Source organism: Taudactylus pleione, unplaced genomic scaffold, assembly GCF_031769625.1.
Source record: "Taudactylus pleione unplaced genomic scaffold, aTauple2 ptg000066l, whole genome shotgun sequence".
NCBI classification, from domain to species: domain Eukaryota; kingdom Metazoa; phylum Chordata; class Amphibia; order Anura; family Myobatrachidae; genus Taudactylus; species Taudactylus pleione.
In genome coordinates, this window is record NW_028284468.1 from 9,175,737 (window position 1) to 9,193,237 (window position 17,501).

Sequence of the window (17,501 nt, forward strand, 5' to 3'; positions counted from 1 at the left end):
CAGGACTACCATTGGTGGAGACTGGTCAGATGATATGGACCAACATAGCTGCGCCCATGTCTGCCACCATGGGAATTAGGACACACGCACGGAATCTTTAACAGACCCTGGGGAGAATACTCAGCCACAACTCACCTGCACTCCCAGCGACTGAACACCTAGGCCCAAGGACGATGCCGATCCCAGGCCACATCCTGGCAGGTTTAACACCTAGAAGTCCATCTGGCGTCCATCCGCATATGCCGCAGGTGGGAGCTGGGATGGATCCAGTGGGATCCCTCTCAGAGGGCATCCCAAAAAGAAGCCCAAAGGCTTCTATTGGGTAATGCTACCTGAAGACGGCGTTACCCTCTGGGATGAACCAGCTTAGTACATGTGGGAAATGTGGTAAACCTGAATTTTTCAACTTTGTACATCCTGTTATAAGTATCAGTAGTCTCACTGTAAAAACCTAAACCAAGTGTGTTTAATTTCTTAGCATCTAAAGTATGTGGCATTTTTGCATATGAAGGTTATGCCATTGGAAACTATGGCCCTCATTCAGAGCCGTACGCTCTGAGCAGAGCGCACGCTCTGAATGAGGGCCGGCCTCCATTTTCATGGAGCGTCCTCCTGGACGCTCGTATAGCTGTGGGTCACCACCCACAGGCTATACGAGCGTGCATTGTGATGGTCGTGATGGTCGAGACCATCGCGACCATCGAATTTGCGAGCCGGAGCCTGCGGTTGAGGTTTTCAACCGCAAGCTCCGGAGTGATTTTGGCTCTATCAGAGCCAAAATCACTCCCACTGACATCACTAGTGATGTCAGTGGGCCGGCTTCTGACGGGAGGCGTTCCCATGGGAACGCCCCCGTCAGGGAGGCACGCCCCCGGCACGCCCACCAAAGGGGGCGTGCTGTCAATCAACATTGACAGCACGCCCCCTTTGATCGGACACAACGAGCGAAGGACTTTCCTTTGCTCGTCGCGTCTGGCGCATGCGCACGATGGAGCTCCCTCCGTCGTGCGCATGCTCAGTCCATAACATCGACCCACTTGTGAGCGGACAGCCACTCGCGAGTGGGTCTGAATCAGGCCCTATGATCCCTAAATTTACTACAGTATACTGACTGTATAGAGTAACAAAACTAAAGATGAAGTGCTGTATCATTATGAAAACAGGGTAAATGGAGAAATAACACTGCCTGGTCTCCTATCAGGGTATCAATGAAGGATTCACATCACTGTGCTTTGATTAAAAAGTGTCCTTTGGAAGACCTAGTGCCATGTTGGTTCCACTGTACATGTGGGGCCAGCAAATATGTTACAAGAAAAGCTAAAATTGCACCAGACTGAGGAAGCAGTGATACAAGTTTCCATGTCCTTCTCAGTTCTTGGTTCTTGGATCCCCTTTTTTCGTAGAAAACCTGTGGAATAATAAAATATGCTGCTCTGGGGGAGTGACGTGATGTGACTATTGAGCTTAAGACTAGAATAATATAATAATAGTACTTCTATGTTTCAGTGCCATAATTTATCAGCAAAACAGTGGTCCCTAAAAGATAAAATGTGAGGACGATGTGCATGCGGCTTTGCCCATAATGAAATTGCTTTTGCCAACATTATTTTTATTTAGGGTGTTCTAGTGTATTGCTTTGCATAGGGGCCCAGTCACAGGAGTGACCCTATGTGTCCAGCAGCGCTATACAGACTGGTGGCAGCAGCGCCTTCACCCGTCACTCACACCAATGTCACTATGTGCCCTGTGCACAGACTGCTATGTAGCCTATCCTATTCTAGTGAACAGGGGCCTAAAGCACCTCTCCCTCCCACCCCTTACTGGCCGCGCACATGGTGCCACACCTATCTTTTGCATTGATGATATCAGTAAATTTTGTTTTATCTAACTGCTCAGCTTTAACTTGATGGATCAAGATGAAACAAAGTGAAGGTTATTTCTACACTGCAAAATGATGCCGTTTTCATGAAACTCAGTTCTGTAATTTTTGTGCCAACTTGGAACAAACAGACGCAACGTTCTTATATTATTAGTGTAATTAAGTTCTGTCAGTCTAGATTGAATTTGCCTGCAAGGAGGCCAGACCATTACATCTAAGGCATTTGCAACTATGGATGCCTCTCTGTGCTGGGAACATGACTGTTCTTCTCCAGCTGCCTCTATGCTGTCTAACGTTTTGCTCCTAACCAATGACTGGACAGTGCCTGCTAACATCCCATTCTAATCCCAATCTAACGGGAAGAATTATTTCAACTGCCTAGATTTCACATTTTACAATCATTACAAAGTGGACACAATGTTGGCCAAGAAATGTCAACAAAGAGCCAGATTACAGATAAAGAATATGCCTGAACACTCAGTCTATGATATTGAACTCATTGTCAATGTAGCTGTTCAATTAGTGGTGTTGACACTTACTATGTGTCATGTCTCACGGGGAGATTTCCCTCTGTGTGTGTGTCTAATGCTGGAAGCTGACAACCACCACAGAATAAAGTGAACTGAAGGTTTTATTGAATATGGGATATAGCTGAAAAGTTTTGGGACTCTTTGGCTCTGGCTATAACACTGGCAATTGGAACACAAGTTTGGCTAAGGTGTAACTAGTGAAATAGCAAGCCTGATGCATGATGGGAGTTGCCTCCATATACACTGATAAGGATGATGATGGAAACTAGATGCAAATGTTGCTGATGTGGGGAGTATGTATGCAGAGATGTGTACGGTTCTACAAATGCTAATAAATAAATAATGATACTACTAACTCTGAATCCGCCCCAGTGAGTCTTACCCGGGACTCCACATATTGGCTGTTCCTGGCCAGGTGGGGTCTTTGTACCAGCAATCTCTTCTCCATTTGAGGTAACACACCAACAGTAACCGGTGCTGCCGTGACACTGCTTCGGATGGTAGTCGCCCTTTTCATCACACTGAGGTACATGAAGTCCCAACGGGGGGCGGTCTCCATGTAGTGTCTGTATTCTCTGTTGTTTCTTTAAGCAGGGAGCGCCATCCACTAAGAAAGGGACAAATGATTATGTCACATTTTAAAATTAGTTAGCAAAAAAGTATTTGGAACCCACACATATGCCCACATGAAGACTTTGAGTAAATTATAGGTTACAAGCAGTCCAGGCATTAAGTATCTTTTTGTTTCAGTATAAGGGCGAGATGTACAATGCATTGCATCCACATTGAGGTACATCCCACCTCTTACAGGGTACATACAGATGAGTCCACATACACCTTTCCTCAAATCTAGCCATATGGCAAAATGTGCCGTTGAATCTGTGAATTAGGAACGCCTTGGTATTTTGCTCAAAAGTTGCTACTTTAATCTGCTACTTTATATGAATACTTTTGCCACAAAAACAATTGGGATCAGTCAATTGCTACTCGTCATGGAGCAACTTAGCCATGCTGGCATCTGGTGCCAAATGAAGCAAAAAGGAAAGGTGTATAAGGACACATCTGTACCAGCGTTAATTACGCCAGTCTGTAATTAGAAATGTGAATAAAATCACAAAGTACAGCTCTCCCGAGAAGAGCTGTCCTTTGCAACTACCTCGGATAGAGGGACTTTTGGCTTTTGTCACGATCTAGGAAGTTCCTCAGATGAGAACAAAAAGCCAGGGTGTTAGGGTGTCTAGGGAACAACTAGGAGAGTGACTAATTATTCCTATTGCTGCCAAAACCAGGTTGGCTAGACCTGCCCAGAGGCGCAGAGTCTAACCCACTTGGTGATCTTCACCAGTGACCCCTCCAGTTGTGATTTGGGTTTCACTGCACCAAGTGAGAAGGTCGCGGCCCTCTGGACATGTACCTGTGAATGGTAGGAAGAACGGAAACTATACTAGAATGAGTTAGCACTGGGAACCCTAGAAATTATGGGAAACACTAGAAATGAAATGGTTACTGGAGATGATGAAGGTGCTCAGGGAATGTAGACTGAGAAGTGCTGGAGATCCACGCACAAACTTGCTCTGAGAAACACAGGGAATGTAGACACGGGTGTACTGAGAAGTGCTGGAGATCCAGACACTGACTTGCTCTGAGAAACACAGGGAATGTAGACACAGGTGTGTACTGAGAAGTGCTAGAGATCCAGATGCAGACTTGCTCTGAGAAACACAGGGAATTTAGACACAGGGGTGTACTGAGAAGTGCTGGAGATCCAGATGCAGACTTAGGCCCTCATTCAGAGCCGTACGCTCTGAGCAGAGCGCACGCTCTGAATGAGGGCCGCCCTCCATGAAAATGGAGCGTCCTCCTGGACGCTCGTATAGCTTTGGGTCACCACCCACAGCCTATACGAGCGTGCATTTTGATGGCCGCGATGGTCGTGACCATCGCGACCATCGAAACTGCGAGCCGGAGCCTGCGGTTGAGGTTTTCAACCGCAAGCTCCAGAGTGATTTTGGCTCTATCAGAGCCAAAATCACTCCCACTGACATCACTAGTGATGTCAGTGGGCCGGCTTCTGACGGGAGGCGTTCCCGTGGTAACGCCCCCGGCACGCCCACCAAAGGGGGCGTGCTGTCAATCAACATCGGCAGCATGCCCCCTTTGATCAGACACAACGAGCGAAGGACTTTCCTTCGCTCGTCGCGTCTGGCGCATGCGCACGACGGAGCTCCCTCCGTCGTGCACATGCTCAGTGAAGAACATCGACCCACTTGCGAGCGGACAGCCGCTCGCGAGTAGGTCTGAATCAGGCCCTTAATCTGAGAAACACAAGGAATGCTCCAGGAAACACTAGCGATCAATATGTAAACTGAAACATGAAATACTAGGCATCAGCATGAGTGCTTGATACATGATACATAAGGAATCAGCATGGGAGCTGATCAGCACACTGGTAATCAGTGTGAGAACAAACACATGTAACACAGGGATTCGACCTGTGAGCTAAACTGCCCACTAGTAATCAGCATGAAAGCTGAAACATGTAACACAGGGAGTCAGCTAGAGAGCTGATCACAGGCACTTAAACAGCACAAGAGCTGATACCTGTAAAACTTGAGTTCAGTGAGAATGCTGTAGTGGCACACTGGAAATCAGCATGAGAGCTGATACATGTAACAGTGGAAGACAACGTGAGGGCTGAAACAACACACTGGAGATTCCACACGGAGAAACACCAGAAAGTATCACAGTCATTGGAAAAGCAAAGTTGAACAGCAACTTCCTGTCCCTGGAGTCAGGCTAAATACCCTTAGGTAGCTGGTCATTGGATCAGAGGATCGTTGAGTGATTGCAGGACTACCATTGGGAGAGACTAGACAGGTGATATGGACCAACATAGCTGCGCCCATGTCTGCCACCATGGGAATTAGGACACACGCACGGAATCTTTAACAGACCCTGGGGAGAATACTCAGCCACAACTCACCTGCACTCCCAGCGACTGAACACCTAGGCCCAAGGACGATGCCGATCCCAGGCCGCATCCTGACAGGTTTAACACCTAGAAGTCCATCTGGCATCCATCCGCATATGCCGCAGGTGGGTGCTGGGATGGATCCAGTGGGATCCCTCTCAGAGGGCATCCCAAAAAGAAGCCCAAAGGCTTCTATTGGGTAATGCTACCTGAAGACGGCGTTACCCTCTGGGATGAACAGCTTAGTACATGTGGGAAATGTGGTAAAACTGAATTTTTCAACTTTGTACATCCTGTTATAAGTATCAGTAGTCTCACTGTAAAAACCTAAACCAAGTGTGTTTCATTTCTTAGCATCTAAAGTATGTGGCATTTTTGCATATGAAGGTTATGCCATTGGAAACTATGGCCCTCATTCAGAGCCGCTCGTTAGCGGCAGTACGCTCGTTCCGAGCGATGTTTGCACATCTGCGCATGCGTACGGTTTTTAGTACGCATGCGCGAACCAGTCAGTGCGGCCGAAAATCGTTGGTACGCAATATAGCGAGTGCCTGCTATTTTGAGTGACAGAATGAGGCGTATGTGGGTGGTAACAGGGGAAGGTGCTTGAAAATGGGGAGTGGAGATCCGAACGCAGGCGTGCTTAAAGGTCAAAACGGGCGTTTTATGGGTGTGCATATTTAAAACAGCAGCGTCATTGACCACGTGACTGGGTTATTTTATAGCCAGAACTGCTCGCAAATTTGTGGTAGCAAACACCAACCACAAGAATAGCGAGCAGTTCATACGCTGGTCGATGTACTCGATTAATCTAATAAATAGCGGACATGACGTAGGATGCGAGCGGCCAGGGGGCGTTTTTAACAAATAAACGAGCGTATGTTTTGCTCGCTCGTTCAGACTTAGAGGTGTGAACAGACTGCAATGTGCGTACGGATCATTTGAATAGCCACCCCTTGTTTTTAAACGAGCGACCACAAATAGCGAACGGCTCTGAATCAGGCCCTATGATCCCTAAATTTACTACAGTATACTGACTGTATAGAGTAACAAAACTAAAGATGAAGTGCTGTATCATTATGAAAACAGGGTAAATGGAGAAATAACACTGCCTGGTCTCCTATCAGGGTATCAATGAAGGATTCACATCACTGTGCTTTGATTAAAAAGTGTCCTTTGGAAGACCTAGTGCCATGTTGGTTCCACTGTACATGTGGGGCCAGCAAATATGTTACAAGAAAAGCTAAAATTGCACCAGACTGAGGAAGCAGTGATACAAGTTTCCATGTCCTTCTCAGTTCTTGGTTCTTGGATCCCCTTTTTTCGTAGAAAACCTGTGGAATAATAAAATATGCTGCTCTGGGGGAGTGACGTGATGTGACTATTGAGCTTAAGACTAGAATAATATAATAATAGTACTTCTATGTTTCAGTGCCATAATTTATCAGCAAAACAGTGGTCCCTAAAAGATAAAATGTGAGGACGATGTTCATGCGGCTTTGCCCATAATGAAAATGCTTTTGCCAACATTATTTTTACTTAGGGTGTTCTAGTGTATTGCTTTGCATAGGGGCCCAGTCACAGGAGTGACCCTATGTGTCCAGCAGCGCTATACAGACTGGTGGCAGCAGCGCCTTCACCCGTCACTCACACCAATGTCACTATGTGCCCTGTGCACAGACTGCTATGTAGCCTATCCTATTCTAGTGAACAGGGGCCTAAAGCACCTCTCCCTCCCACCCCTTACTGGCCGCGCACATGGTGCCACACCTATCTTTTGCATTGATGATATCAGTAAATTTTGTTTTATCTAACTGCTCAGCTTTAACTTGATGGATCAAGATGAAACAAAGTGAAGGTTATTTCTACACTGCAAAATGATGCCGTTTTCATGAAACTCAGTTCTGTAATTTTGTGCCAACTTGGAACAAACAGACGCAACGTTCTTATATTATTAGTGTAATTAAGTTCTGTCAGTCTAGATTGAATTTGCCTGCAAGGAGGCCAGACCATTACATCTAAGGCATTTGCAACTATGGATGCCTCTCTGTGCTGGGAACATGACTGTTCTTCTCCAGCTGCCTCTATGCTGTCTAACGTTTTGCTCCTAACCAATGACTGGACAGTGCCTGCTAACATCCCATTCTAATCCCAATCTAACGGGAAGAATTATTTCAACTGCCTAGATTTCACATTTTACAATCATTACAAAGTGGACACAATGTTGGCCAAGAAATAAATCAACAAAGAGCCAGATTGCAGATAAAGAATATGCCTGAACACTCAGTCTATGATATTGAACTCATTGTCAATGTAGCTGTTCAATTGGTGGTGTTGACACTTACTATGTGTCATGTCTCACGGGGAGATTTCCCTCTGTGTGTGTGTCTAATGCTGGAAGCTGACAACCACCACAGAATAAAGTGAACTGAAGGTTTTATTGAATATGGGATATAGCTGAAAAGTTTTGGGACTCTTTGGCTTCAACTCCATTTGTAGTCTCCACTAGTAACAACCAACAGCTTACTGTAGCAATGCATGACTGTGGGACAATATTAAATGTCAGGTTCGCAAATTATAACTACACCTTAAAATATTGACCTTAAAGAACTACCAGCAATGCAGATGGGGTATTTAGATTGCAAAGTGAAAGATACATGTGGCGAATTAATCGAGCTGCCAGATGCGCTGCAATTAATAATAAAATAATGGAGTCGAATTCAGAGAGGACATCCAGTCACTGGTCAGGTAAAGAGGTTACTGGACTGAAATTAGGATTGAAATCAGATTCAACGATAAGGATGCAATCCAGATTTTATCAGATTACATAGTATGATCCCAGTGAGGGTGACTGTTCACTGGAAAAAGTTGATCCAATTGCCCATGAAATAATTACTGAATTGTATTTCCTCAATAGAACCAAGAAGTTATCCTCAAAGCCACAATAATCATCCAGGTCATTATGGATCACAAAATAATAAAGCAAATATCTGAAAGCAAGTATTCTACATACTGTAGAAAGACAGGGTAAGAATGACCAGGTCTGTGCCACAGGAATTCATGACAAAACAGATCAGAGATCACTATTACATCTATCATAAGCTGGAGGCCTTTGGAATTGGTGGCCTTAGGTAGCCGAAAACGTGAGCCTAGTCTAAAAGGTTACATCTATGCACTTACCATCTTCCATCCCTATTCCAGATTTACTGTCATACTGGTAAAACCGCTGCAGAGGTGCACTGACATGCCTATGTGTGACTTTACAGATAACCAGAGAAGATCTTTCTTGAACAAGACCCAACATTCAAAACCTCAGCTCTCATATATACTTTGTTCTATCTAGAGCTGCAATAAACTACTGACAACATCCTATCATCAGTGTAATAGATTATGCAAAAGGAATTTGTATGAATTATTTGAAATTTAACTCCACAAATATAAATCGAAGAGTCAAATATTATTCAAGAAATTACATACATACATAAAACAATACTGTCCAATGCTGGCTATACTCCTGATTGTTATCTATTTGCATGGCAGGGAAGGCTGATTATGGACGTTGAGGTTGGAGACTGTGACCAGTATCAGAAGCAGCCATCCTCCATAATATTATGTGACAGATCACTGCCGCTGATTGTAAGATGTAAGAGGAAGTCATTGAAGACAAGATGCAGTAATGCCAGGATACATAACACAGCATCACAGCTCTGGCTATAACACTGGCAATTGAAACACAAGTTTGGCTAAGGTGTAACTAATGAAATAGCAAGCCTGATGCATGATGGGAGTTGCCTCCGTATACACTGATAAGGATGATGATGGAAACTAGATGCATATGTTGCTGATGTGGGGAATATGTATGCAGAGATGTGTACAGTTCTCCAAATGCTAATAAATAAATAATTATACTACTAACTCTGAATCCTCCCCAATAAGTCTTACCCGGGACTCCACATGTTGGGTGTTTCTGGCCAGGTGGGGTCTTTGTACCAACAATCTCTTCTCCATTTGAGGTCACACACCAACAGAAACCGGTGCTGCCATGACACTGCTTCGGATGGTAGTCGCCCTTTTCATCACACTGAGGTACATGAAGTCCCAATGGGGGGCGGTCTCCATGTAGTGTCTGTATTTTCTGTTGTTCCTTCAAGCAGGGAGCGCCAGCCACTAAGAAAGGGACAAGTGATTATGTCACATTTTAAAATTAGTTACCAAAAAAGTATTTGGAACCCACACATCTGCCCACATGAAGACTTTGAGTAAATAATAGGAATAGGTTATTAGTAAAATACATAAATCTTTCTACAATTCAAGTTCTACGTTGGATTTCATAAAGAAATGGTTACAAGCAGTCCAAGCATCTTTTTGTTTCAGTATAAGGGTGAGATGTACAATGCATTGCATCCACAATGAGGTACATCCCACCTCTTACAGGGTACATACAGATGTGTCCACATACACCTTTCCTCAAATCTAGCCATATGGCAAATGTGCCTTTGAATCTGCGAATTAGGAACGCCTTGGTATTTTTTTCAAAAGTTGCTATTTTAATCTGCTACTTTATACGAATACTTTTGCCGCAAAAAAAAAAATTGGGATCAGTCAATTGCTACTTGTCATGGATCAACTTAGCCGTGCTGGTATCTGGTGCCAAATGAAGCAAAAAAGGAAAGGTGTATAAGGACACATCTGTACCAGCGTTAATTATGCCAGTCTGTACTTAGAAATGCGAACAACATCACAAAGTACAGCTCTCCCGAGAAGAGCTGTCCTTTGCGATTATCTCAGATAGAGTGACATTTGGCTTTTGTCACGATCCGTTATGGAAAGTTCCTCAGATGAGGACAAAAAGTCAGGGTGTTAGGGTGTCTAGGGAATAACTAGGAGAGTGACAGTGACTAATTCTTCCTATTGTGGCCAAACCCAGGTTGACTAGACCTGCCCAGAGGCGCTGAGTCTAACCCACTTGGTCGTCTTCACCAGTGACCCCTTCAGTTGGGATTTGGGTTTCACTGCACCAAGTGAGCAGGTCGCGGCTCGCTGGACATGTACCTGTGAATGGAAGGAAGACCGGAAACTATAGTAGAATGAGTTAGCACTGGGAACCCTAGAAATTAATTGACAATGGGAAACACTAGAAATGAGATGGTTACTGGAGATGATCCAGGTGCAAACTTGCTCTGAGAAACTCAGTGAATGTAGATACAGGTGTGTACTGAGAAGTGCTGGAGATCCAGATGCAGACTTGCTCTGAGAAACACAGGGAATGTAGACACAGGGGTGTACTGAGAAGTGCTGGAGGTCATAAGGAATCAGCATGGGAGCTGATCAGCATACTAGTAATCAGTGTGAGAGCAAACACATGTAACACAGGGATTCGACCTGAGAGCTAAACTGCCCACTAGTAATCAGCATGAAAGCTGACACATGTAACACAGAGAGGCAGCTAGAAAGTACTACTAACTCTGAATCCGCCCCAGTGAGTCTTACCCGGGATGCCACATGTTGGGTGTTTCTGGTCAGGTGGGGTCTTTGTACCAGCAATCTCTTCTCCATCTGAGGTAACACACCAACAGTAACCTGTGCTGCCATGACACTGTTTCGTATGGTAGTCGCCCTTTTCATCACACTGAGGTACATGAAGTCCCAACGGGGGTTTGTCTCCATGCAATGTCTGTATTTTCTGTTGTTCCTTCAAGCAGGGAGCACCAGCCACTAAGAAAGAGACAAGTGATTATGTCACATTTTAAGATTAGGTAACACAAAAGTATTTGGAACTCACACATCTGCCCACATTGAGACTTTGAGTAAATAATAGCAATATGTTATTGATGAAATACATACATTTTTCTTCATTTCAAGTTCTATGTTGGATTTCATAAAACAATGGTTACAAGCAGTCCAGGCATTAAGAATCTCTTTGTTTCAGTATAAAGAGGGAATTCAATTAGCAGCTATAATTGACTCCAACTAATTGATACCCTGGGTTGTTATTGAATCAGCCTCGAAGCTGGCAGTTAATTACCTGATGATCAGCCCCATTTTCACGATTGCGATCTCGAAAACACATCATGTATCCTATGTGTATTCGTCCAAAATCAGATAATTTTTCGGGAAAGTAAAACGGGATCTAATTAAATTGCCCGAAGGCAAAGAAATGCAGTAAAAAAATAAAATAATCAGGGATAACTGAATTTCTCCTTAAATATCTTTGGATTTATTGTGAAACCCTAAATTAAGAGTGATTAATTTTTTAACATCTAAAGTATGAGGCCTTTTTACATACAAAGGTTTTCCCATCAAAGACAAAGGATGTGATTCATTAGTGGACGGAATTGCAAAGTTGCACGCAAGCCGCTTTGCAATTCTTTCCTTGCTATTATGTTAATGCAGCAAGGAGACGTCATGTCTCCTGCATGCATTAATGATCCCAGCTGCATCCACGGACGCAGTATCGGATAATCTGCATGGTCCTTGGCCGGCTGAGTTACCATGGGGACACGCAGGCCGGCCAATTTCACCTGCAGGGGGTTGTGTTAGTTGATGCTTTGTGATTGGTCTTTGTGTGTGGTAAAATGCTGATAGGCCTTTATTTCCCTGTCAGTCATAGCTTCATGCCTTTGTGTTTAGCCTGCTGATCTTGGTGCCTGGTGAAACTCTCTATTGTTGGTATCCTGATTAAATTGTACATGTTCAGTCTGGTCTATGGTCTCCTATCATGTGGATCACCTGTTGCTAAGTATTGATTTACTTAATTTTGGAAAAGTGCTGTTTGTCTGCAATTACCATTAACAAACTATCTACTTAAAATATGCAGCTTCAGTTGTCATTATTGGAAAAGTGCTGTTTGTCTGCTGTAACCATTACTAAGGGAATGTGTATGAAATATCGGCGGTTTAGCCCGTCCAAATCCCGACAGGACAAGATGCTGACTAGCGCTGGTAAGTACCCTAACCCTCCCCTCTCCCCCCCCCCAACCCTCCTTTAGTGGTGCCTAACCCTAAACTCCTGGGGTGGTGCCTAACCCTAAGTCCACTCCTTCCAGGACCCTAAATCTAACCCTCCTGGGGGGTTGCCTAACCCTAACCTACCCCCAGTGGCGCCAAACCCTAACCCCCCTTCCCCTAGCCTCACCCTAACCCTTCCCGGGGGTTGCCTAACCCTAAGTCCCCTCAGGAGTCCCTAAACCTAACCTCCCTACCCCCGCGGCTAAGTGCGAAAAAGTCTGTACTTACCACGTTCGGTTCGGCATCTGTCCGTATTTCGACGCCTATCTCAAGTCCTCCGTTGGGCTTTAGCAGTCGGGATATAGACCGGCGACATTTAGTCCGCCAGTCTATTAATGTCATGATTGGTGTCTGCGAGTTACCTGTCTCAGTTGGTGATCGGGTTTCAACGGAGGCCGGCATGACTGGAATCACAGATAATGTAAATAGCTCTATTTACAAGACTTGGGTAGCAGTGAAAACTGCCTTTGATGATAAATGACAGGAACTGGAGGGACCGGACTGGGACCGGCAGGAAGACTTGTTGAATTGAACTGATGAACTGAGAACTTGACTCTGGACTGGAACAACGTGGACTGAACTGATGAGCTTGGAACTTGACTCAGGACTGGAATGTGACAATGGCTGAAGGGAAGTCAGGTAATGCTGAGACGAGGGCTAAACAGGGTAATCTGGAATTACTATGACAAAGGCTAGAACTCAGGTGCAGGCTGGACAGGATAATTGGAAATAATAGGTTTCAGGAAGGAATGGGTAGGTTTGGGAATTTGCAGGCTGGACAGGATAATTGGAAATAACAGGTTTCAGGAAGGAATGGGTAGGTTTGGGAATTTTAGGTTCAGGGAGGGAATAGGTAGGTAACAGGGGCAGGAGTTGATCCACAGCAGGAAGCAAGGCAGGGTAACACGATGCAGGTTTACAGAGTGCCAGGGACCAACCAGGAGTAGGACTAGCAGCAGAGCACAGGCCAGGTATTGCTGTAACAGGACGTCTGGATGCCAGGTATTACTGTAGCAGGTTTTCAGGATGCACCAGAGGTTGCTGTCAGCAGGCTTACTGGATTGCCAGGTTTGGCTGTAACAGGTTTTGGAAGCACCGGGGGTTGCTGCCAGCAGATTTACTGGATTGCCAAGTACAGCTGAAACAGGTTTTCTGGATAGCGCCAGGGATTGCTGTAGCAGGTTTCAGGGACAGACTTGAATGCATGAACCATACACCACGGGAAGACGAGATGTTCAGGCCCAGAATGCTATCAGGAGAGGATATATATACCATGGGTCTGGCAGCAATTGGTGGATACAGACAGGTGGTCTGGTAGTAGCATTCTGAGTGGTAGAAGGCACAACATGCAGAGGGAGTATTCATCTCTGCAGCTCTGAGAATCAGAACCACACCTGCGATTCCAATCAGGGCTAGCAGTGCACACAGACAGAGGAGAGGCCAGGTGCAATAATTAGAGCAAATCCTCCAGGCAAATTACACACACAGATCCATGGGGGAGCTGACAGGGGTAAAGGCCCCCATACATCAGAGATCGATTGCAGCAATAGTGCAATTTGCAATCGATTGTGTATTAAAATCTTTCCCTTTTCAATCGATTGCAGATTGCAGAATTGCCACAATCGATTGAAAAAGGGAAAGATTTTAATACACAATCGATTGCAAATTGCACGATTGCTGCAATCAATCTCTGATGTATGGGGGCCTTTAGTCTCAAGGCAAAAAAGGTGACAACTAGACAGGGTCGTGACAATTAACTACTGTACATCCCATTACTAAGAGATAATTTGCAATACAGCTTCAGTTGCCATTGTCAAAACCATGTGTTAAATCATAAAGCTTTAGTATTCTCACATATTGTATCCAGTTACTCCAGCATTAACACTGTGATTGCCTGTTAATTGTATGAGCCCTACTATCCTGAGTGAAGTCCTGGCGAAATCTCATTACCGGTGAGAGCATCTCTCTCTATGGGAAAAAGTGGCTTTTATAGGTGAAGGCCTCTGTAGCATGGTTCTAGGGATCTCATGCAATTATTCAGGTGTATCATAACACTCTGGGGGAGTGATGTCATGTGACTATTGAGCTTAAGACTTGTATAATATGATAATAGAAGACAGACCAACCATATTTATTCTTTACTAGCTAGCTGTAACTAGCTGTTGCCAGCAGCTTTGCCCACAATTAAATCTATTCTGCCCCCAAATTTTTTATTTGAGGTGCTCTAGTTGTATTGTTTTGCAAAGGAGCCCACATGACCAGCAGCACTGTACAAACTGGTGACAGCAGCACCTTCATCCACCAATCACACCAATGTCACTGTGTGCACTGTGCACAGACTGCTATGTATACTGGCCCAAAGCACCTCTCTCCCCACCCCTTACCGGTCACACGCATGATGCCACACCTATCTCTTGCATTGATGATGTCAATATATTTTGTCTTTGTTATTGCTCAGCTTTAACTTGACGGATCAAGATGAAAAAAAGTTCAAGTTATTTCCAGGAGTTTATACTGCAAAATGATTCACTTTTATGAAAAGTGGTTCAGTAGTTTTTGTGCCAATGTGGAACAAACAGACAGACACAGTGTTCTTATATTATTAGTAAAGATAAATTCTGGCAGCCTCGCTACTGTACTATAGATGCCTCTCTGTGACGGGAACATGATTGTCCTTCTCCAGCTGCCGCTATGCTGTCTAATTAATCAATGACTGGACAGTGGCCCTGATTCAGAGCCGGACGCTCTTTCAGAGTGCTCGCAATCAGGGCGGCATTATTTTTTTTGTGTCGGCCTCCTGGGCGCTCGCTAAGCAGTGGGTGACCACCCACAGCTTTTGCGAGCGGTCAGGTGATGGTCGCCACCATCGGGCTTGCGATGAGACCCTTGTGGTAGGGTCTCGTCCATCGCAAGCCCCAGTGAGCTTACGGCTGTAATAGAGCCGGAAGCTCACTACTGAGGCCTCCCCCAAATGGCAAGCGTTCCTTCGGGAACTCCTCCGTTTGGCCAGCCACCCACCCTGCCCACCTCCAAAACGGGGCGAGCTGTCAATCACAATCGACAGCTACCCCGTTTTGGTGCGGAGTGCCCGTTGCTGGCCGGGTCTCGCGCATGCGCAGTAAGGGACTATCAACCCGCTTGCGAGCGCTGTGCGCTTGCGAGCGAGTCTGAATCAGGCCCTGTGCCTGCTAAACTCCCATTCTAAAGGGCAGAATTATTTCAACTGCCAACATTTCAGATTTTACAATCATTACAAAGTGGACACAATGTTGATCAAGAAATAAGTCACCAAGAGCCAGATTGCACATAAAGAATATGCCTGAAACTCAGTCTATGATATTAAACTCATTGTCAATATAACTGCTTGAGAACTGAAGTTGACACTTGCTATGTGTCATGTCTCACAGGGGGATTTCCCTGTGTATGTGTGTCTAATGCTGGAATCTTATAAGCACCACAGAAATAAATGAACTGAAGGCTTTATTGAACACACACAGGGTAGTTCAAGGAGCAGTGCCAGCAACATAAATATTTGGGCCCCACACACTCATGATTTTGGGGACCCCTATCCCCTCCCAGTAGGTCGGCCATTGGCTCATCCCCTTTGTCTCTCCAGCCTCATTCCCAACTGTGTCTCTCAGCCTTATCCTCGCCTGTGTTGCACCAGCATCAAACCTCGTCTTTCCAGCCTCATTCTCATTATCCCCCTACCTGTCTCTTAGCTTCATCACCCGCCATGCCTCCCTCCCCCGGTATCATCAGCTTCATCTGCTCCACTGAATGTGCTTCATTCCCCAGACCTTGTTTCTCTCATCTTTTTTTTCTAGCCTGTGTCTATCATCTTCATTCCCCAGGCCCTGTGTCTCCCACTCCTCTCCACTTCATCTGCAGCCCCCCACTGCCTGTCCTGTGTCTGTCTTGCCCAGTCCAGCAAACACTTGCCTGCTGTTCCTCTTCCCTGATGTCACACGCTCTGCGCCGGGTTGCTTGGCTCCCTCTCTCTGCCTGTGCTGTGCACTGCTTACAGCAGAGGCAAGGGGGACACATGTACTGGGCTCCAGAGCTTCCTAAGGGGCCAGGGTCCCTCAGAATCTCAGGGCCTGGTAAAAGTGTTCCCTTTGTACCCCCTTGTTGCCGGGTCCGGCAAGGAGAAGCAGGCTAATAAATAGGAAATAGTAGGTTACTCACACTAGTAATATCCATGAAACAGTGAAGTTTTGCACATGGGAAACACTGCAAAATAGCAGATAACTCACATTACTTTAAAGTCCAAAATCTAGTGAAATAAACACTAAAAAAACTGAATACAAGGAACTCCAAGCACTGAGAGTCCAAATACAGGGAGTTTGTCACAAGGATTCTGACCCAGGGAATCTGACCTGATCATCTGTGTAATCAGTGAATTAAATAGTTAATTTCTACATAGGCATATAAGTTGTAAAACACCTATACCCCTTACTAGGCCTCTTTGAGGTTTGAAAAGAGATTGTACTATAGTTGCAGTCTTTGCATAGAGTGGTCAGATATAACCTTTTGCGGTCAAAGAAGACATAAATATTGAGGCCAAGCTCCTACCGGCCATTTCTACTACTAGAAGTATAATGAGCCATTCATAGCTTCTATGTTCTTATCAATTAGCTACATTCCATTGTAATGACCATCGTAAGCTGTGTAGAGATGCTAAGCATTATGGGTAATTAGCAGTGATGTCCAGACTCTACACACAAAGGAGCCTTGAAATAGAGTTCATCTCCAGGCATTAGGATACGTCATTACTGTATGTCTTTGTCTGGTAGTATATATCTTAGTGCTTACAGAGCATGTGCAAGAGAGATAAGCTTGGTCAATGCTATGCTGGACCAATGAGTGCTTGATACCTAGCACTGTATGTAATTAATATGGGCTTAATATCCGGCAAACCAACACCCCATTTTAGGGTATATAAACCAGAGGTACACAAAGGACCCATTAGCTCATGTATGGACCTAAGACTCTGCAGTAGAGGTGCCTGCAATGTAAATTGAATAACCTGGGCATTGGAAAACAATTGGCTCCCCAGAGAGAAGATAAGATGAAGTACATCTTATGCTGCTGATGATGAATTACCGGTGTCA

At 45.0% G+C, this 17,501-nt stretch overlaps 1 protein-coding gene across 1 annotated transcript in view; it reads right to left on the minus strand.

The window, feature by feature from the left end:
• LOC148534435 (uncharacterized) overlaps window positions 1–17,501 on the minus strand; it is a 153,959-nt gene that overhangs the window by 83,605 nt on the left and 52,853 nt on the right. The window contains exons 9-11 of the mRNA XM_088466852.1: window positions 10,871–11,095; window positions 9,323–9,547; window positions 2,792–3,016 (exon numbers count right to left, since the gene is read on the minus strand). Of these exons, the coding sequence (XP_088322978.1) occupies window positions 2,792–3,016; window positions 9,323–9,547; window positions 10,871–11,095 (675 nt within the window). The remainder of the gene's footprint in view (window positions 1–2,791; window positions 3,017–9,322; window positions 9,548–10,870; window positions 11,096–17,501) is intronic.